A 22,635-nucleotide genomic window follows, 5' to 3' on the forward strand; every position below is an offset into this window, starting at 1 on the left:
TTTTTTAAAATGTAGTAGTAGTGTTAGTCACTCAGTCATGTCCAGCTCTTTGCGACCCCATGGACTGTAGCCAGGCTCCTCTGTCCATGGAATTTTCGAGGCAAGAATACTGGAGTGGATTGCCATTCCCTTCTCCAGAGGCTCTTCCCGGCCCAGGGATCGAACCCAGGTCTTCTGCATTGCAGGCAGATTCTTTACCATCTGAGCTAGAGATTTAAATATAAAACTTACTTAATTTCATAGCAGAATTGTGCTGGTTTTGTGAATGTCTCTTTTCCTGTTCTCTGGAAGCTTTTATATAAAACTGATACTACTTTAAATGTTTGGAAGAATTCATGAAGCCATTTATGCTTGTTGTCTTCTCTGTGAAACGTCTTATAATTGCAGATTTAGTTTCTAAATGGATTTAGGGCTGTTTATATTTTACATTTCTTCATAGGACAGTTTTAGTAAGTTATGAGTTTTCTGAGAATTTTTTTCATTTGATCTAAATTTCAAATTTTTCAGCATAAAGCTCTCAATAATTTCCTATAGTATTTTTAATGCCTGTAGGATCCATGGTGTTGTGTTCTTTTTTTAGTCCTCATGTTAGTACTTTGTTCATTCTTCTTGATTATCCTTATAAGGGATTAAACAGTTTTCTTAGTATTTTCAAAGAACAAATTTTTGATGTTTCTTTAATTCTTTCTATTGTTCTATTTCTGTATTTTTTAGCTCTTATAATTTTCTGCCCTTTTTTAGGAGTTTAATTTACTGTTGTCTTTATTATTATTATTGAAATATAATTGATTTACAATATTTTGTTAGTTTCAGGTGTAGAGCATAATGATGTGATTTTTTTGGTTTTGATTTTGTTTTTTGCAGATTATATTCCATTAGAGGCTATTACAAGATATTGGGCATACTTTTGCTGTGCTATACAGTAAATCCTTATTGTTTATTTTATGTATAGTAATTTCTGTTAATCCCATACTCCTTATTTGTTGCTCCCCTTCTCCCTCTCTTCTTTGGTAACCACGAGTTTGTTTTCCATGTCTGTAAATCTGTGTTTGTTTTGTATATACATTTATTTGTATTATTTTCTCACGTATAAGTGATATTATAGAGTGTTTGTCTTTCTCCATTTGACTTATTTATAATATCCTCTAGGTTCATCCATGTTGCCGCAAATGGCAATATTTCATTCTTTTTATGGCTAACATTCTATTGCATGTATACACACACACACACACACACACACACATATTTATGGGTAGCTGGACACACACACACACACACACACACACATATTTATGGGTAGCTGGAATGGCTACCTACTCTAGCATTCCTGCCTAGCAAATTTCATGGACAGAGGAGCCTGGTGGGCTACGTACAGTCCGTGGGGTCACAAGGAGTCAAACACAACTGAGTGACTAACTGTTTCACTTTTATATATATATATATATATATATACACACACACACCACATCTTCTTAAGTCAATTGTCTGTTGTTGGGTACTTGGATTGCTTCTATGTCTGACTGCATGTATCTTTTCAAATTAGTTTTTGTTTTCTCTGGATATATACCCAAGAGTGAAATTGCTGGATCATATGGTACTTCTATTTTTTGTTTTTTAAAGAAGCTACATAGTGTTTTCCATAGTGGCTACACTAATTTATATTCCCACCAACAGAAAAGGAGTGTTTCCTTTTCTCCACATCCTCTCCAGCGTTTATTATTTGTAGAGTTTTTGATAATAGCATTCTGACCAGTGTGAGGTGATACCTCATTACAGTTTTGATTTGCATTTCTCTAATAATTAGTGATGTTGAACATCTTTAATTTTATGTGCCTGTGAGCTATCTTTATGTCTTCTTTGGAGAAATGTCTGTTTAGGTCTTCTGCCCATTTTTTGTTTGGGTTCTTTGTTTCTCTGATATTGAGTTTTATGAGCTCTTTGTACATTTTGGGTATTAACCTCTTGTCAGTCACTTCATGTGCAAATTATTTTTTATCCCTTCCATAGATTGTTGATGTTGTCTTTAAATTTCTAAAAAATGGATGCTTAGATCATTGATTCTCATTTGATTTTATGTACATTTAATTATGTGAAATTTTCTCAATAAGGGTTTTAGAAGTATTCCACAAGTTTTGATGTGTTGCATTTTCATTAAGTGGTAAGTTTTGTTGTACTTTTAAAGTATTGTTTAGTTTAAAATATTTATTAATTTCCTTTATTTTCTGGATTATTTAGAAGCCTATTACTTAATTTCCAAATATTTGAGGACTTTCTAGTTATTTTTCTGTTACTGATTTTCACTTAAATTTCATTGTACTTAGAAAATACACCCTATATGATATCAGCCCTTTGAAATGTGATGAAACTAGTCTGATAGCCCCAGCAGATAGTCTTTTTTTTACATGTTAAATGTCTTTTAAAATATATACATTGGGTGAAGTGTGGAGTTTTTTGTGTCAATTACATCAAACTTGATAATTAAATATTTCACATTTTTTGTATGTTCTTCTGCTTAGTCAACATTTACTAAGAATGATATTTTTATCTCCACTATTATGGTTATATATTTATCCATCTGCTTTTAGTTCTATCAATTTTGCTTTATATTTTAAAATTTTATTTTTTTTTCTTTTTTTCCCCATTTATTTTTATTAGTTGGAAGCTAATTACTTTACAATATTGTAGTGGTTTTTGCCATACATTGACATGAATCAGCCATGGATTTACATGTGTTCCCCATCCCGATCCCCCCTCCCTCTCCACCCGATTAGAATTTTATTATTAGAGATATAAAGTTTTGTAATTCACATGCCAGTTGGCAGATTTGACCCTTTTATCATGATAAAATATCTCTTTTTACTTCTAGTAATATTTCTGTCTACTGTATCTGATACTGTATTATCTTTCTTTTGTGTAATGTTTGCACAGCACTTTTTCCATCTTCTTATTTTTGACTTCTCTGTGTCCTAAGAGTTATTTTTTATAAATAGCGTATCATGGATTTTGAAAATCTTTTTATAATTAGAGTATTTAGTTCAAAAATATTTATTATAATTACTGGCATATTTGGGTTTGGATCTGTCTACTATCTTCCTGCTAGTTTTTTAATGTGTCAACTTGTTCTTTTTTCCTTTTTCTCTTCTTTATTGCCACCTTTCTTGTTATTTATTTTTTGTTACCTTGTTATCTATCTGCTCTATCTGCTCATTTGTTATACATTATTTTACAATACTTTTTAAGATTACCCTAGAGATCACAACATGCATAATTGCTTTATGAACATCTAATATAGATTAGTACTTTAGCCTCTTTCTGGACTTTGGAATTTCAAGGATTTATAACATATAACTATGTAATGTCTTTTGTGCCACTATTGTATATTTTAACTCTACATATATATATTGAACCTATAAGAAATTATTTTTATATAATCATTATTCATCTGGATTTACCCATATATTTACACATTTCACTGCTCTTTCTTCCATCATGATTTGCCTTCTTTGACAATATATTCCTCGTACTTGAAGAAAGCCATTTTGTAGTTGTCTTTTTGCATGGGTCTCCTGTTGGTGAATATCTCAAAATATCTTTGTATTTTCAGTTTTGCAGGCAACTTGTCAGTTATTTTTGTCTTCTGGGTTTATTTTGGTTCTGACTGTTGCTCCTGTGAATCTAATTTCTTTTTTTTTTTTCCTTCTGGCTGCTCTTAATATTTACTTTCCTTTTGTCATCACAAATTTTACTATTATGACCTCAGGATGTTTTGTTTGTATCCTCTTTGAAGTTTATTGTTATTTTTTAATATATAGTCTTCAAATGTTGAATCATTTTTTAAAACTCTTGGCTACTATATCTTTAAATATTGCTTTTACTTGATTTTCTGTCTCCTCTTCTTTGGAATTCCAGTTATACATATGTTAGATCTCCTTACCATGTTACATGTCTCTTATGCTTTGTTCTGTATTTTCAAATTATTTACTGTGCCTTGAAGTCTTAATACTTTCTACTAAACTATCCTCCCATGTCATTAATCCTTTCTTGAGCTATTTCTAAGCTGCTCTTAAACCTATCCGTTGAATTTTTAATTTCAATTATTATATTTTCCATTTTTCATTTTGATCTAATTTTCATCTTGCTATTTTCTGTAGAGTCATTTTAAGGCTGATATTACCTAATTTGTCCTCTATGTCTCATGAACATGTTAATCAATATTTTAAAGCCCATTCTAGTAATTCTATTCTATATCCTGTTTATCTATTTCTGCTATCTACTGTTTAGGGTGGGTTTATCCAGTTATTTTTTATTTGATTCCACATGTTTTTAAGAGGGCTTCCCAGGTGGCACTAGTGGTTAAAAAAAAAAAAAAAAACACACCTGCAAATGCAGGAGATGCAAGAGATGCAGGTTCAATCCCTGGGTCAGGAAGATCCCCTGGAGGAGGAAATGGCAACGCTCTTCAGGTTGTTTTTAAGAAGTCTTGGAGTTATTTTGAAAGCCTGAAAGATAGTTTCCTCCAGATACCTACTATTGCTTCTATCAGGCAGTTCATCAAAGAACATAACACCCTAGTGCAACTTGAATTGAACTGATTGGAAATTGGATTTCTGTCTTTATGTAATCTCTTTTTGGTCTACTCTTCCACTAGCTTTAGACCTTTTGTGTCCCAACTGAAATTCTGGGACTCTGCTCTGGTCACATCCATTAAATGGATTCTAAATTCAATCTTTGTCCCTCATCCTATGAGGATGCTCAGAGTTCTGTTTCTTAGTCTCTCAGCTTCCACTTGCAAACAAAGGCTTTGATGGGGGAAACCACTCCAGTGTTGGGTTCACTTGTTTACACTTCCCTTTTCTCTACTCAGATCTCAGCTATGTTCATAGCTTTCTGATCCGTTCAAACAACTACTTTTAATTAGCTTATTCAGCTTTTCTAGGGTTTTTTCATTGGGATGATTGGTCTGATCAGGCTGAACTGCTGCAGACAGAAATACAAGTCATTGAATATATTGATTTTGATTATCCCCTGGAACATATGCTCTCTAGTCATTGGAATGTTATATTTTATTTATTTGTATTGCAAGTGTCTAAATCAGTGTCTGACCTTTATTAGCTTCCCAGTAAGTATTCATTTGTTGTGTGTTCTTGTAGCTGAGTATTGGATAGTCTAATTTCTGGACTAACTGTGTCTGCAATTCATAGTAGCCTTCCAATTATCTGTTATATGTTAGCAAGTGGAAAAGTAATCCAGCCTGTTATTCCAGAACAGATGAAAATTATTCCACTGAATACATTTTGAAATGGTTACAGAAAGATAGAAATATAATTGCATTTCATCCTTTCTAAAACATATTTTCTTTAAGTCAATATATGAGTTGTCAATGACCAAATCAATTTTTAGCAAGTATTTCCTGAAGGGAAAGACAATAATCAGTAAAGATAATGCTGTCAAAGATTTTGAGCGGATTACATGGAACAAAAATAATGTCTTTTCATTCCATCTCTACAGTGTATAGAAATATTCTTTCAGCAAGAGTATCTTTTAATAGTACTTAAAAAGTGATCGCAATTAATATGAAAATCAAAATATCTTGGACCCTTATGTGGTATGGTAAGCATTAACATATCAAAAAGTGAACGGTTCTCAAACTATAACAGGAGCGTGGTGAAATGGAAGAAGAAATACAGCCCAGTAGCAGCACATGGCCAACTTAGCAGCAGCAGCACATAGAGGAGATTGGAGAAGAATTCTTTATAGTCAGTATGGCCCTGGATTTGGTGTGCTTGGAGCAAATCCTTGCCATTGCTCCCAGCTTTCAGTTGGCACCACAGCGACCAAATCATGAAAAGAATTTCTAAGGGATGAAAAGCAGCCTGGAGCAGAGGGAGAGGTAACGTTTATTGAGGTCCTCCCTTTGCATAGGCCTCTTAGTGGGTGTTCTTATGTACACTGATTAACATACACTTCACAAAAGCTTTGTGAATTTGGAATTGCTCTGTTGTCTAAATGGTACAAATGAAGAATCTGAGTTGTTAAGGAATAAATTATTAAAAAGTTAATGATCTGATTCAGTCTGACTCCACAACTTACTGACTGAGATACTGCTACCATACCAGGCTGCTTCTACAGGGAGAACCTTAAAACACCACGAGACATATGGAACTAAAACTGAGGGATATTAAATAACTTGTCCAATACCACAGGGTTAATAAGTTTCGTAAGCCCATTACACAATGAGTATCAGAACTAAGATTTAAATGTTAAGTCTTATGATGCAGTTTCCCCTCTCTACTCTCTCACTGTTGTTTTAAGAAGACATAAGCCATCTCCACCATGATTTATATACACTTGTGTATATGCCTTTCTATATTGTGTGCTCTTGTTCATTTGTATGTTCCTATATCCAGTACTGTGAGCCCAGATAGCTCAGTCGGTAGAGCATCAGACTTTTAATCTGAGGGTCCAGGGTTCAAGTCCCTGTTCGGGCACAGCTTTGACTTTGGGCTTCCCTGGTGGCTCAGAGGTTAAAGCATCTGCCTCCAATGCGGGAGACCCTGGGTTCGATCCCTGGGTTGGGAAGATCCCCTGGAGAAGGAAATGGTAACCCACTCCAGTATTCTTACCTGGAGAAGCCTATGGACGGAGGAGCCTGGCAGGCTACAGTCCACAGGGTCGCAAAGAGTCGGACTGAGCGACTTCACTTTCACTTTCAACTTCACTTTTATATCCAGTACCTGGTAGATAATCCTTATTCAGTGAGTATTTGTTGAGTGCTGAATCTGCTGACCTATAGCTATGAAGAGATGGCAAACATTAAAATTAACTAAAGTATTTTAATTTAAAAAAATCAGACAGACTAGGCAGATTTATGGGCCATGACAAGGTTAAAATGGTGAAGAATTTGAGATCTGAAATGGCACTAAATTGAAGCTTGAGACGTTACAGTGTGATGGTTAAGAACATGACTCTTGAGCCAGACTGGACTGAATTTACACTCTAATTCCACCATTTACTAGCTATTTGGCTTGGGTTACTGGCTTCATTGTCTCTGCTCTTGTTTCTTCATCTGTAAAGTGTGTGTTATAATGCACCTAGCTCATAGGGTTATCATAAGGATGAAATGATTTAATAAGTATAAAGCAGTTAGCCCAGGGTCTAGTACATGGAAAGTATTCCACAAATGTTTGCTTTTACCACTGCCCAAATAGGAACGATACTTTTATCCACCAGTTTAGCTCCCTCCAAATTCCTTGCTTGAGGGTTGCCTAATGAAGTGATAAAAGCAGCCAAGGGCCCTGCTCTTTGCCTACAGACCAATAAAAGTTAACGACTGGAAAACAAGTAGCGCACTGGGATTTCATGGGTTAATGCTGATACTAATGTTAGAAGGGCTTGGATCTACCATAATCAAACCATCACCACCACCACCACCACCACCCCCCAAAAAAAGAAAACAAGTTGTATTTTACTCTTCTTATCTTATATCAGTTATCACCTGGGTATGCCCTCCAAATGCACACACAAAATGAATGATTAAAGTATATGATGAAGTGAACCCTGAAATGAATTTTAAGTATATGGGTGCTATTCTTGGCATCTTCTTAAGAAATGTTTGTTTTCTTCCCTTCTTTACATTGTTCTGCTTGTGGATCTGCTCTATATGAACAGAGTTCTCTGCATATTCCTCTGCTAGCTTACTGTACTCTCAGATTTCACCACAGGGCTTCTAATAATGGACTGATGATGGCCTAAGTATGCAGCATAGGTGACTTAACATTAAGTTGCCTTTGTTGCTGATCCTGACTTTATGCCTCAGTTTTAGTGACTGAGCCAGTTCTAATAAATTACATTGCTAACTATTCTTTCAAGCCTGAATCTCTTTTCATATCTGTGTCTAAGATCTCAGTTCCTTCACAGGTAAATGATTTGTTCTTTTAGAAAAATTCTAGATCCACTTTTATAATGTGTGGGATAATCTATCCTTGGCTTCCTAGGTGGCTCAGTGGTAAAGAATCTGCTTGACAACAGGAGATGCAAGTTTGATCCTTGGGTTGGGAAGATACCCTGGAGATGGAAATGACAACCCACTCCAGTATTCTTGCCTGGGAAATCCCATGGACAGAGGAGCCTGGCAAGCTGTAGTCTATGGGGTCACAAAAGAGTTGGGCACAACTTAGCTACTAAGCAACAACACAAGAAATCTATCCTTAACTCCTATCATTAGACTATGCAATTAGAGGAATGATGAAGTTCCATGTTCAATTCTAAATATAATACAGAATGTGTAGTAGCTACTCTTATATCACCAGCCTCAGTATGTACTAGAGTCCTTTGTAATAAGACGGACCCAGAGTGGTAATCTAGGTACAAATAACTTGCCAGAGTCAAGATTGCCAATACTTATCATAGTCAAAGCCTCAAAAATGGCTTCCAGCAACCAGGGTATTATTGATGCGCTATTGCTAAGTGCCTTTATTTTCTTGGGGTTGGGTTGTAGAATCATTCTCATGTAACAGGTGCTTTGAGTTACAAACAACATTGTATTTATATCCTAGGGATCCTAAGGTAATGACAGATGATGAAAATGATTTAAACAAATTCTGTATTTGTAGTTATGGCTAAATGTACTGGTTTCGCTCTGCTTTTGTGAATATTGTGATCCTTGTAAAATACATATGCAGAAATACTAAGAACACAAAATTTGAATAGAAGAAGAAAAGGGAGGAAGGGAAGGAAGAGAGAAGACCTGAGGCAGGTAGAGAGGGAGAAAGGAAAGAAAAAAGAGAAGAAAGTAAAAAGTGAGCGTGTAATTGCTTATCCGGGAAAATTAACCTCAATATTGTTGCATGTGTGAAGTAATGCCCCAGTGTCTGAAGTTAAGATTAAGTTTTCAACAGTTGGTTGGTAAACTTTTAGATGATTTCTTCAATCTGAGAATAATCCCAACTCTAGAAACATAAGTGACTGAGCATCAGAAAACTGCCTTAAACACATGATTTCCTTTGTGGTGTTGCCTCATGGTACATTATCTCCCCACATGATATGTTTATAGTTTTATATGATTATGGTGAGAATTACATTTTTCTTACTTACTCTTTGTCAAGCCTAAAATTATCAGAATGTTAGTGCTGAACACTTATGCTTGAGGGCATCCAAGAATGCAAACATCTTCTGTAAGATGTTATTTTTCTTTTAGAAATATATTAGCTAGGGCTGTAGTTTAGCCTACTTTGCCAACAAAGGTCCGTATAGTCAAAGCTATGGTTTTTCCAGTAGTCATGTTTGGATGTGAGATTTGGACCATAAAGAAGGCTGAGCGCTGAAAAATTGATGCTTTTGAACTGTGGTGTTGGAACAGACTCTTGAGAGTCCCTTGGACTACAAGGAGATCAAACCAATCAGTCCTAAAGGAAATCAATCCTGAGTATTCATTGGAAGAACTGATCCTGAAGCTGAAGCTCCAATAGTTTGGCCACCTGATGGAAAGAACTGACTCATTTGAAAAGCCCCTCATGCTGGGAAAGATTGAAGGCAGGAGGAAAAGGGGATGACAGAGGATGAGATGGTTGGATGGCATCACCGATTCAATGGACATGAGTTTGGGCAAGCTCTGGGAGATGGTGAAGTACAGGGAAGCCTGACGTACTGCAGTCCATGGGGTTGCAGAGTCAGACACGACTGAGCAACCAAACAACAGGGCTCTAATGCCTAAGGAATTAAGACTTGGCTGTAGTGATTTGTTTGAGGCTTTTGCTGCAGTTTAAAGAAGATTCCTATAGTTCAGGATAATACCTCGATCCTAAAGGCTGTAGAAAACATGTAGGTTAGAAATTGTACTACATCTACAATAATTAACAAAACCACACAGTACAATATGGAGAAACAGACTTAGTAGTCACGTACAACAGTTTTAGATAGTATAAGTCAACAGTGTGAAACAAATTATAAAATCATTTTGATCTTGAGCTGTGTTAATATCACAACTAGAACAAAAGAGGCAAGAATTTATTTCATGCTGATCATTATGGAGTTCAGATTGAGGGACATGGTCAACTGGGACACATTTAGAAAAGAGTAGCTAGCATGGTAAAAGACTTTTTGTATGGAAAATAGCAGAAGACATGAGGTGTATGATGTAGAGAAATGAACACCTGAGGAGCATGATAGCCATGATGGTTATGATGTTTTCCATTGCAAGTAAAAGAAAAAGAAGTCAAACTGGTTTTAAATAACAAAAGTAATTTATGGGCTAACTCAAAAGTTCAGAGACAAGTTGGATTTTAGGTGAGGTCAGTCTAATGGCCTGTTTAATCTTTCTCTCTGCTTTGTAGAGCTTTGACCAAATTGGCTTCCACCCTCTCTATATCTTGAGTCAAGATATCTGCTGTCTCTGATCAGGGCTATGTGATTTTTCATATCAAGTGAGAGTCTGAGAAAAGCATTTTTCTTCCCATAGCTCATTGGAAGAAAAGAATTTTCTTTCCTCAAATCCCTGGGAAATATCTCTTGTACCTTACTGGCCAGAGTTATGACACATGCCAATCTTAGAACAAATTATAGGGGCCATAGGGTCATGTGTGCCAATTAGCTTATCAGGAGAAAGAAACCAGTTGGAGATACACACACACACACATCTCATACACACACACACACACACATATACATATATGTCTCAAGGAATTGACTGACATTATGGGGAAATGGTAGGGTAGGCCAGCAGACTAGAAACTCTGATGGGAGATAATACTATAGTCTTGCAACTAAATTTCTTTTTCCTCTGGAAACCTCATTTTTTGCTCTCAAGGGTTTTCATCTGATTGGATGATGCATACCTACATTACAGAAAGTAGTATCCTTTATTCTGTCCATGGGATTTCCCAGGTAAGAATACTGGAGTGGATTGCCATGCCCTCCTCTATCTAGGGTATCTTTCAGACCCAGGGATTGAACCCACATCTGCTTCTGCACTGCAGACAGATTCTTTACCACTGAGCCACCAAGGAAGCCCATCCTTTACTTAGATGGTACTGATTTTAATGGTTCAGTTCAGTTCAGTTCAGTCACTCAGTTGTGTCCAACTCTTTGTGACCCCATGAATTGCAGCACGCCAGGCCTCCCTGTCCATCACCAACTCCTGGAGTTTACTCAAACTCATGTCCATCAAGTCGGTGATGCCATCCAGCCATCTCATCCTCTGTCATCCCCTTCTCCTCCCTCCCCCAATCCCTCCCAGCATCAGGGTCTTTTCCAGTGAGTCAACTGTTCGCATGAGGTGGCCAAAGTATTGGAGTTTCAGCTTCAGCATCAGTCCTTCCAGTGAACACCCAGGACTGATCTCCTTTAGGATGGACTGGTTAGATCTCCTTGCAGTTCAAGGGACTCTCAAGAGTCTTATGGTAGGCACATCGAAAAAAGCCTTCACAGTGATACCTCAATCAGTGTTTTATTAAATAATCATGTACTTTTGCCAAGCCAAGTTGACATATAAACGAGCATCAATATGATCAGTCTCTCTCAAAATACACAGGACCTCAAAAAAAATTTTTGAGGTCCTGTTGGAACAGAGAGTCTTCCCTACTGGCTCAGATGGTAAAGCATCCCATCTGCCTGCAATGCAGGAGACCCAAGTTCGATCCCTGGGTTGGGAAGATTCCTTGAAGAAGAGAATGGCAAACCACTCCAGGATTCTTGCCTGGAGAATTCCATGGACAGAAGAGTCTTGAGGGCTACAATCCATGGGGTCGCAAAGAGTCGAACATGACTGAAAGACTCACACCGTCACTTTCTGTAACAGAGAGACTGGCAACTAAGAGGTAGCCAACAAATATCACTTACAATAGCTAGCAATAGATGTGTAAGAGGCTGCCATGGTTTTTAATTGTTTTCCATGGACTGATACCTGGGGCAAAAGTTATAGAAATAGTGAGGCAGCAGCCATCAACTTAACTAAAAAACAACTGACCAAAACAAAACAAAAAACAGTAGTGAGTTTTTATTACTGGGAATGTTCAAACACAGGCTAAGTGACCGTGATGTAAGCCATAAAGTTTAAACCAAGAATACACCCAGATGTATTCTTGACATCTGGGGCAAACTGGAAGAACTCTGAATAGCCTAACCGCAAGTTCTCTACCCCACTGTGCTTCCACTGAGAAGGCTCCTAACCAAACAACACTCCTTATCAAAGGGATCAGGCATAATACCTGCTTATCCCTGATTAGCAGGTATCGGTTCCCTTCTAGCCCATGGGATTATTCACACAAGCAAAGGCATTCATTTGTGGGCATGTGGCACTCTCTTGACACTATAAAATCTGCTTCCCAAAGCCTCTGTCAGTCCACTCTGTTCCAGAATACAGCACCTATGTAGCCATGCATGGCATTTGGTGTCCTCCTCCCCTGAGCTGTGAATGGATGTGATTAATAAACTGTCAATCTCATCTGTCCACTGTTGAGTGCCAAGTGTTCACTTGACCATTTTCAGAATCTTAGAATGGAAATCCCTTCCTCACCAATGGGATGAATGAAAAATGATTAAAAGAGTCTCCTCCCTACTCTGCCCCCCAGCAGTGATGGTGGAAAGGGAAAAGATTGAAACATCAGTTAAATAATTGGAATAAGTGATTTGTGAGTTGCCGGCCAATCCCAAGATTCTACTGTTTCTGTTTTCAATGCTAGTATTAGCATTAATTTTATACTTTCCAAATATAGACCTAGAAGTTTGTTTGTCTCTCTTCTCATAGCACCCATTGGGTTGTTTTGCAAATTATTTATACATCTCTTCTTGTCAACTCAAAGCTCAGAAAGCCATGGTTTATTAATCTTTGTATACCTCAGAATAGCATAATGCCTGGCACATAGCAGATATTCAATGAATATTTGGTGAGTGAATCTAAAAATCATTTTCTCCATTGGAATTTGAGAAAAAAATTGCCAATGAGCTGTGAAATTCTCCTTAAACAACATCACATATAAGTAAATCTAATAAATATGAATTCTCAACACTGTTGAAATTCACACTTACTCCACACACCTGTAGATGGACGAATGAGGTCTTGGGAGTGTTGACCATTTTTTTCCCTTCTCTTTCCTCTTCCAAAATGTGTGCCAGTTGCCCTTGGGCTTCTGAAGAACCCTGAAGGCAGCATCTCTCTTGGTGTAGGAAGGAGAATTAATATAGTAGTAAGGTGATCCCAGCTCCTTGCCTGTCTGTTCATTCTGAATGTTCCATTCATTTCAGAATCGCTGCTGAGAGCTAAAACGTTATTTCTGCAAGAAGCATTTATTTCAGCCATCGTTTCATTCTCCAAGTGTGCAGCTGCATAGCTCCTCTATCCTGAATTATGTGAAGAATATGGAGAAAGTTGAAATGGTTGGCTTGAAGATGTTTGACCTGTCTTTTTTTTGTTTTATTATATACTATATTTAAAATTTTATTTTTTCCAGTTTTATTGAGATAGTAATTATACAGTGATACATAACACAGTATATAGTGACATTTAACACTTTACAGTTTAGAGTGTCCAGCACAATGATTTGACTTACATATATTATGAAATGATTTCCACATTGTTCAGTTAACACCCATCATCTCATATAAATACAAGAGAAAAAGAGATTTTTTTTTTGCTTGTGATGAGAATTCTTAGGATTTATTCTACTAACAGCTTTCATAAATACTACACATAAATACAACTTTCATAAATACTACACATAAATAGTATTTCATAAATACTACACATAAATATTAACTATCATCATAATGTTGTCCATTATATCCCTAGTACTTATTTATCCATAAGCTTGTACCTTTTAACAACCTTCATTCAGTTCCTGTTTCCTCACTCACCACCTGTGGAAACCACAAGTCTGCTCTCCTTGTTTTTTACAAGCATAGTTCCCCTTCACCCTCCCTCCCTCCCTCTCTCTCTCTCTCTCAAGATTTCACATATAAATGAGATCATACAGTGTTTGTCTTTCTCTGACTTTGCATAATGCTGCGAACCATCATGTTGTCACAAATGGCAAGATTTTCTTCTTTTTTATGGCTGAATAACATTATATGTATACATATATATGTAGATATATACATACATACATATGCATCTTAAGTTCTCTATCCATTCTCCCTTTGATGGACACGTAGGTTGTTTTAATGTCTTGACTATTGTAAATAATACTGTGATGAATATGAGGGTGCTGATATCAGTTTAGCATAGTGTTTTTATTTCTTTTGGATATATTCCCAGAAATGGAATTGCTAGATAATATGGTAGTTCTATTTTTAATCTTTCAAGGAACCTCCATACAGTTTTCTATAGTCCCTGTACCAGTTTCCACTCCCACAAACATTGCACAAGGGTTTATTCCTTTGATGGAATGGCATGTTTCCTAACCCATAGATTTAAGAACTTTTTTTTTTTTTTTTTTTTAGAAAAAAATAAAAGGACTGGTCTGACAAGGGAATTTTTCTAATTCATGAACTTATATACCTTCACACAGGTGTAAATAAATTGTGTTCATTAGCAGGAATAAAATTATGTTAACCCACCTCTGATGTTGAAACCAAAGATACAGTTTCCTTATCCAAATGTCTTTATATAGTGCAAAGTATGCGACTGGCAGTTAGGAAGTATATATTGGTTTAATAAGCTAATAGTAGAATGTGCACCCTTTCATTGATCCTGGGCCTTCAGGAAGACTTTAATGTAACAGAAGTGTTTTTTCCACCTCCTGGTCTTACTCCCAGTAAACAGATCCGAGCCATCCTAGGCCAGTTCAGCCAGGCAGAAGCCTTACTAATGGAAGCTGGAGTACAGCCAGGGACTTTGGATGGAGTTCTTTTGGATCTTGGGTGTTCCTCCATGCAACTTGATACCCCCGAAAGAGGTTTTTCCCTTCGGAAGGACGGCCCCTTGGACATGAGAATGGATGGTGACAGGTGAGTATTGATAAAGCATTTTTCTCCTCACAGCAAAAAAATCAATTTCTCAAAAAACGTTGTGAATTTGATTTCCTTTTAAGACTGTAGAATTCCCATAACATGCCCACACCTAACACCATCCATACATAATAAATCAGTTTTGTTTGCTACTCATTATAGACTTTAGTCTTTCACTAGATTTTGGATTCTAAAAGAAAAATCATTGCTGTCTTTATACAAAATAGTGCAGAGGATAACTTTTGTATTGATTTTCCTTTTTACAGATACAATATGGTCTTTTAGGCTTCTAATATTGATAAATCTGATACAGAAACAATGGTTGCATTTTGGTGCAGACCCAACTATGCCTTTTGTGAAAAGTAAAAGGGACTATACTTAATCCATATTCTTTTGACTACTGCATAAAAGGCAAGATTCCAGAGGTCAGCGACTGTGTGTTCTGTGCTGTTTCTTGTATTGTCACAAAGATTCAACCTTCTCCAGAGAATCTAAAATTCATGGTACTGAATCAGACATAGTGCTATGTGTAAGACAGCTTTCCATTTCTTCTTCATTCCTCACCACCTTGGAATTACATTTGTCTTCCGTCATTTAAATAGGTAATATATACTAAATAACCTCTAGGAAAGTATAGGATAACTTCTTTTAAATCTAAATAATTTTAAAAGCTTAGATTAGCACTTGTCTCTGTGCCCAACTCTGGCCCAGGAACTGAATAGCCTGTATCTACACAACAAGGCTTAAACATTTTTTTTTTTCTCATTTTATGCAACTCCTCCACCAAATTATGTATCATGGTCCATATATTTGAGAAGCTTACTTTCTAAAAAGAACATTGGACTTTCTCATATCTAAATTTGTAAGCTATTCAGTTACTAATCTTCAGTCCTAGACCTGCACAAACATTTGTACTGAAACAAATAGATTTTTCAACATTTCTTCCAGTCTGTCAGAAGGACCTATATATGAGAAGTTTAATGTCCAATTTAAGTCAACAATGTAATATTGAGTTGACTTTGACTTTTCCCCCCACAGACTTCTTCATCTCCTGGAAATTGTTCACACATAGACTACATAGACTGTTGCCCATGTTTTGCTATGACTTGCTAACTTAGAGTGTGACCTATACTTGTTGGAACCTTTTTGTTCTGCACCTTATACCTTCTTTTTCACAAATTGGCATTCATGGAATGAAGAATGTGATCATAAAAGAAAATAATAAAAAATCCTTTAAAGACCAGTGACTAATAGTAAAGGTCAAATATCTTCTCATGTTTGGAGATTGAGGTTGTTGGGCAGAGGTAATAAAATATCAAGCAAATTTCTGCTGTTCCTGTGTCTTGCTAAGAAAAATAAATAAATAAAATACAATGAACAAAGCTTTGAGTTAGTAGTAGTAAATCCCCATATTGTTAATGTAAAATCATCATCCAGCTGTAGTCTGTGAATTGAGAGTTTCTGAGGCTCTCCCCTAAGAACATGAAAATAAGCCCTTGAGAATTAAACTCTAAGTCAGTATGTAACAGATGAGAATGCTAAGTCACTTCAGTCGTGTCCGACTCTGTGCGACCCCATAGGCGGCAGCCCAGCAGGCTACCCCATCCCTGGGATTCTCCAGGCAAGAACACTGGAGTGGGTTGCCATTTCCTTCTCCAATGCATGAAAGTGAAAAGTGAAAGTGAAGCCATTCAGTTGTGTCCAAGTCCATGAACTGCAGCCTACCAGGCTCCTCCGTCCATCGGATTTTCCAGGCAAGAGTACTGGAGTGGGGTGCCATTGCCTTCTTCAATAGGTGAGAATAGTATTGAGCAAATATATCTTGAAAAGCAGGATGGCTTCCAGGTAGATAGCATAGGCTAATCAGATATGTTAACAGATCTGAAGGAATTACATGGCATTCAGAAAGGAGAAATTGGTTCACATGACTTGATAGAAAAAGGAAAGTTAGAGATGAAAATATGTTTAATGCTAATCTAAGTGGTATTATGGGAAGAGGGAGTCCAAGTCAATAAATCTGGCCAGTCAAATCCTGAAAGCGAAGCTGGTATTTCCCTGTGCTGAAGATGGATACAAGAGGCTTTCCTAACCTGTTGCTATTTAACAGTGGAATGTTATAGCATAGTTTATTCTGTACTATCCCAAGTTCAGCAATAGCTTTCAGATTATAATAAGTTCTTATGTAGAAGAAAGAAGTTCCCAGCTACAAGGACTTGTATCTAGGTCTAGCTCTGCTGTCAGTTGCATTCTTCACTAGAAGGTAATGAATAGACTGCTACTTACATTCTCCTAAGTGTAGTAATTTGTAAGCGGGTGATCTCTGGAGGAATGACAAGATCTCATAACTTTCAATTTGGAAGGAAAGATTTTGTATCTTAGCTTCTCTAACTATTTGAATGCCTATTCTCAGCAGTAAAGGATCCACCTGCAATGCAGAAGATGCAGGTTTTGAGAGGGTTACAGGCAGGATGGCTAGGGGTCCCCAAGTGGAGGAAATAGACTGCAAGTGTCATAGACTCCACGTTTTCTTTCTCGCTCTCTTAAGCAGCAGGAGGAAACAAACTACAAGTGTCAGGCGTTTTTCCCCTTTCTCTATACAAAATTAAAAGGTTTCTTTTAAAATTCTTGTTGCCACTACCTGGTTCCACCTGAACTTAACTTTTCTCAAACCTTGAGGTAACCAATGCATTTTTCTTACGGAAATATTTTTCTTAAGCTATGTTAACGAACTATGTATTTGCTTGGAAATCTGCCTTTCTTCAAGATTCATGTCAGTTGTTTCATGGCCCAGGATGACTCACCTGGTGCCAGGGCTATCTCAGAATGCATGTTGTGGGTGAGGGGTCTGGTGCCACTCTCACTTTTGAGGCATTTCCTTTCTCTAATTTGCAGCTTACTAATAGGTATATCACTTCTTGCTATAAACTAGGAACGGGGCACTCTTTCTGCTCCCTTCTGATATGTATGTCAGAAGCTTTCTCTGTGTCTTTTATACTTAAGTAAAACTTTATTACACAAAAGCTCTGAGCGATCAAGCCTCTTCATTGGCCCCTGATCGAATTCTTCTCCTCCAGAGGCCAAGAATCCTGGCATCGCTCATGGCTCATAGCAACAATCTTTCAGTTTGATCCTTGAGTTGGCAAGATCCCCTGGGAGAAATGGCAACCCACTCCACTATTCTTGCTAGGAAATTACATGGACAGAGGAGCCTGGTGGGCTACAGTCCTTAGGGTTGCAAAAGAGTTGGACACAGAGACTACACAACACAACAACAACGTCTGAAACCTCCTAGCAGCCTGTCGGTTTTGCAGAATATTGTCCCTTTTGCCTCATTTGCCCTATGGAAACTTCTACACCGCTATTCAGTGTTAACATGACAGTAAAATAAAATCATACCTATTATCCACTAAACTATATTTGAGCAAAATGCTCTTTTAATTTTCTTACTCAACAGTAGAAGGTTAAAAAAAAAAAAAAAAAAAACGGCTAGGTGCATCCATACTAATCGTAGGATTCTCCTGGTAGAACTGGACATATATTCTATGGTAGAACTGGAAATACGCTATGAGTCTAAATTTATCATCACTAAGAAGGTTCATTCTGACGCTTGGTGGTTTGGGCAGTTGAATTAACAGCTAGGTAAAAATCTAACAGGAATTTTTTGGTTGGGCCAAGAATGACATTTGGAAAATCTAGGAATAGAAAATCTCTAAAGGACAGTGACATTCATTGAGTTTCTCTGTGCCAGGCACCATGCTGTCTATTTTGTAAGTGCATGAACCCTTAGTTCTCTCAACAATTCTGTGGGGTAAGCATTGTTACTTTCATTTTACAGGTTGGAATTGAGGCTCCAGTAGGTTCAAATACACAATGTCAGTAGCACAGTTGTGATTCTAATCAAGGTTGATCTGACTCTACAGACTAAATCTTTATCCTTAAAGCCATTATTGAAGGAGCAAAGCGTGTTGGATGGAAATAGGCCACGTTATAGGATGTTCATTGATCTGGGGGTACCATGGCAGTCAGAAAAAAAGAATAATAGGATCTGGAAAATAAGGTTGCACACATGCACGCAGAGAGAAGGAGAGAAAGAGAGATATGGCGGTCATGGCGATATAGGGGAAAAGCCAAAGACAGCAATAAAATGTTTTTCCTAGAGACACTAGACGTGTTAGCAAGGCTCAGTGTTGTTTTGGTGTTTTTGTTTGTTTTTTGCAGTGTCATATTTATGGATTCAGATGTTTGTTGGCAACCCCACTCTGATTGACAGTCAGGTCTTAAAGCTACCATATCTTCATTACTTAAAGTCATTGCAGTATGATACCAACAATCAGTCCAACACAGTAACTACAGGAGCAAGAACTGTACTGTTAGCAAAGCTGTCTGTCTAATAATTAAGATCTCAGCTCACACTTATCATTCCTTGACCCACTTCCCTAAAGTAAAGTAAATTGGAATGAGTTGACAAAGTGAATGTTTTTTCCTGTTACTATAATTTATTCTTATTTGACCAGAGGTCAAATTGCTTCATCTCCTCCACCTGAAATTACCATCTAGGCCTGTTCAGTGTTGTTTAACTATCAGGTTTTACCCCATGGTGACTTTTGTCATGAGTGTGTACGCCAGTATTGTAAACAGTTTGAAGTAATATATGTTATTACTGTTAAGGTTGTTCTAGTTTTTGTGAGGGAAACTGACCAGCAGCATCTTCTTATTTAGACTTTCTGAATTTAATTTGTACCCTCTTATAAGTAGTAGGTTACTTTACATCCTTAGATTTAGTTGAGTTCCTGAGATACAGACTCATTTAAATATCAGTCAGTAAGCCTTGTGTCTTCTATACTTAAAAAAATAAATTCAAACAGTAATTTAAATTTGAACAAACTAAATCTGAAATATTTTCCATTATTTTAGTTTAGGAGAAATCGTCATAAGCAATAATAACTTCTATCTGAACCAAAGGCTAATAAAGTATTTTAACTTTCTGCTGCCCTGGACCTTGTTGAATGTCACACACAGTCCGACTTCCATAATCATGGGTATTTGAAATGAAAAATCTGTTTCATTTGTGTAAGATTTCAGTCTGTGACTTTAAACGCTTCAGAAGCCCTCTTAGACTATGTGTGTATGCCTGACTTGATCTCAGTTCTATGAAGTTTTACCTCTTATCAATGACAACTGACATCAGTGAACTAATTGACCCTTCTTGTGCGTAGGTACCCTGATAGGCCCACTGCAGCTGATGTTGTGAATGCGTTAGATCAACAGGCACTTGCATCCATCCTGAGAACATACGGAGAAGAGAAGCATGCCAAGAAAATTGCTTCAGCAATTGTTCAGGCACGCAGCCTCTACCCCATCACCAGAACCCAGCAGCTTGCCAGCATTGTTGCAGGTACCCTCATTAATTCTAAACAGTGTCTGAGAGAAGAAAAAATATATATACATATATGTGTGTATGTGTGTGTATGTATAAATCCCCTGAAGTCCCAGAGGGATTTATTTGTACTTGAAATCATGCAGCGTGGAATCTTGCCTATCTTCTCTTATGCCAGCTTTCTTTGGTTTTGCAAGCCTCCCCCCTCCAACACCTCTCTCCCACAAACAATTTTTTAAAATATTCTGTAGTTTGCTGATTAGTTTAATAATAGAATTTTTTGTCTTTTGCATGAGGTGGTTTATCATTTGTGCCTACCAAGGCGAAATGTGGAATGACAGGAGCAGAAGAATTTCTCGATCCTTCACAGTGGTTGATAAGCATCCTGTATAAGATCTGACATTACCTCTCTTAGTTTTACATTTCTGCATTTTAATATTTTGGGCAAAAGGAGAATTGCATTGCCCAACTGCTAAAATAAAATCCAGTGACTCATACATCTATTCTAAACAACCAGCTAACAAAGAGTATGTGATGTATAGGTTATTCCACTTTGTGAATGCTAACTAAATCAGCCTGAGGGGCTTATTGAAACATTTCATCTTTTCTGCTCTTTGCCACTATAAACCTCTTGAACTTAAGTCTAGCTAGGAGGCGCTTTATTACAGCCTTTCTGTTTGAAGCCAAAGTTGTTTCACAGCTGTGTTCCATGATGAAAGTTTTCCAAGGCAAAAATACAACTCCTGCAGTTATTTAACAGAATCCCAGTGGTAATTTCTTCATCTTGTTGGACCATCTGAAATCCTACATCATTTTTATTTACCAAAGGTAATAAGATTTTTTTCAAAAGTTCTGAGTAAGTTACTTTAAGTAGCTAAAGAAGGAGAAAAAAGGAATACTTGGGTAGCTTGTAAAAAGAACCTAGTTTTAGTTGCCTCTATCTTAATATTATCCATAGTTTAAGGAATAAAACAATATAAATTCACTAAGATCAAGGTTTAGAGATCCTATAACCATTGCTCTGTAACATTAGTTAATAAGACTATGTTCTACTTAGCTACTAATCATAAAATACAAAGAGTGGACCAAGTCTTTCATTTTTTGCCATATACCTCAAGGCTCTTCCCGCTTAACCACTGAAATTCCTGCAGCAAGTAATAGTAAAATCTTGTGGGTTATGTGGACATAAAATATTCCATGATTTTCTCCCCCAAAGCATTTTTACCAGCAGATTGACGTGACATTCACCCTGTCTTCTGTCCCTTCCCTTCTTTCTACTCCATACGCACTAACACATCTATCTCTACCTTATCCTTTCTGTCATTAACTAGCTGTGTTCTCTGTCTTCCATTTTGGAAAGGAGAGCAGTGAGAAGTCACATTATCTTTTATTATTAAGAAAATCCAGAACTATCGGTGCTGAAAAGTGAGGACTCAGGGTTAGAGGGCATCCTAGAGATCATCTAGTCAAAGAACCTCATCTGATAATTGAAGAAACCAAGTCAAGGGATGGTGAGCAGTATCCTCAATGGTACAACTTAATCAGTGACAACATCAGATCTCGAATTTGAAAGGTCATGAATTTGAGGCATCATTGAGACTCTGCCTTTAAGAAATTAAGCTAGCTTTTCTGTGTCAGAACTCTAATCTATGAACTTGGGGAAATAACAGTATGGTATTCATTAGAAATTATATGAAGTTGTAGAATAGGAACAATTTAAGTATTTTCAGAAAAATCATGTTGTGAAAAGCATGTTTTGGCTATGACAAATGATATAAACATGAGAATTTTCATGTATGTGTAGGTAAATCCCCATTTTAGTAAATGCCATTGAAAACTTGAGTTCCTTATAATCCATTTTTATGGCTTATATCAGCCCATACAATACAACTTTATTGATGATGATATAATTCTTTGGAGAAGGGAAAAACAGAAAAAAATAGTTTCCATTTTGTGCTTATTTATTCAAAAAATATTTTGGGAGAGGCTGCTATATTCCAGGCATTTTACTAAATACTAAAGGTAGAATGAGAAGCAAATCAGATAGCCTCTATGTTCATGAAACTTACAGCCTAATAAGTGATAGAATAAAAACATGGTATTAGAAACTTGTACTGATAGTTGTAACACTCTTATTTATTATAGTCTGAAGTTATGATTGTGTGGCTCATAGAAAAAGTTGATTCAAGTGGAGAATTATAGAATATATATATATATATATATATATATATGTTACATAACCACACCTGTGCATATATTCTATATTCTTACATAAACCACACCTGTGGCATATGTTCTATAAGCTCTAATTTTGCTTT

General features: G+C 36.8%; 1 protein-coding gene and 1 non-coding gene across 6 annotated transcripts in view; both read left to right on the plus strand.

The window, feature by feature from the left end:
* The window catches only part of METTL15 (methyltransferase like 15), a 201,847-nt gene that overhangs the window by 146,124 nt on the left and 33,088 nt on the right, over positions 1–22,635 (plus strand). For all 5 annotated transcript variants that reach the window (XM_043481146.1, XM_043481148.1, XM_043481147.1 and 2 more), the window contains 2 exons: positions 14,749–14,940; positions 20,157–20,335. In XM_043481146.1, the coding sequence (XP_043337081.1) occupies positions 14,749–14,940; positions 20,157–20,335 (371 nt within the window). The remainder of the gene's footprint in view (positions 1–14,748; positions 14,941–20,156; positions 20,336–22,635) is intronic.
* TRNAK-UUU lies at positions 6,416–6,488 on the plus strand. The gene has a single exon. It is a non-coding gene; the product is annotated as a tRNA-Lys (tRNA).

This window comes from Cervus canadensis, chromosome 11 (assembly GCF_019320065.1).
Source record: "Cervus canadensis isolate Bull #8, Minnesota chromosome 11, ASM1932006v1, whole genome shotgun sequence".
In the NCBI taxonomy this organism is placed as follows: domain Eukaryota; kingdom Metazoa; phylum Chordata; class Mammalia; order Artiodactyla; family Cervidae; genus Cervus; species Cervus canadensis.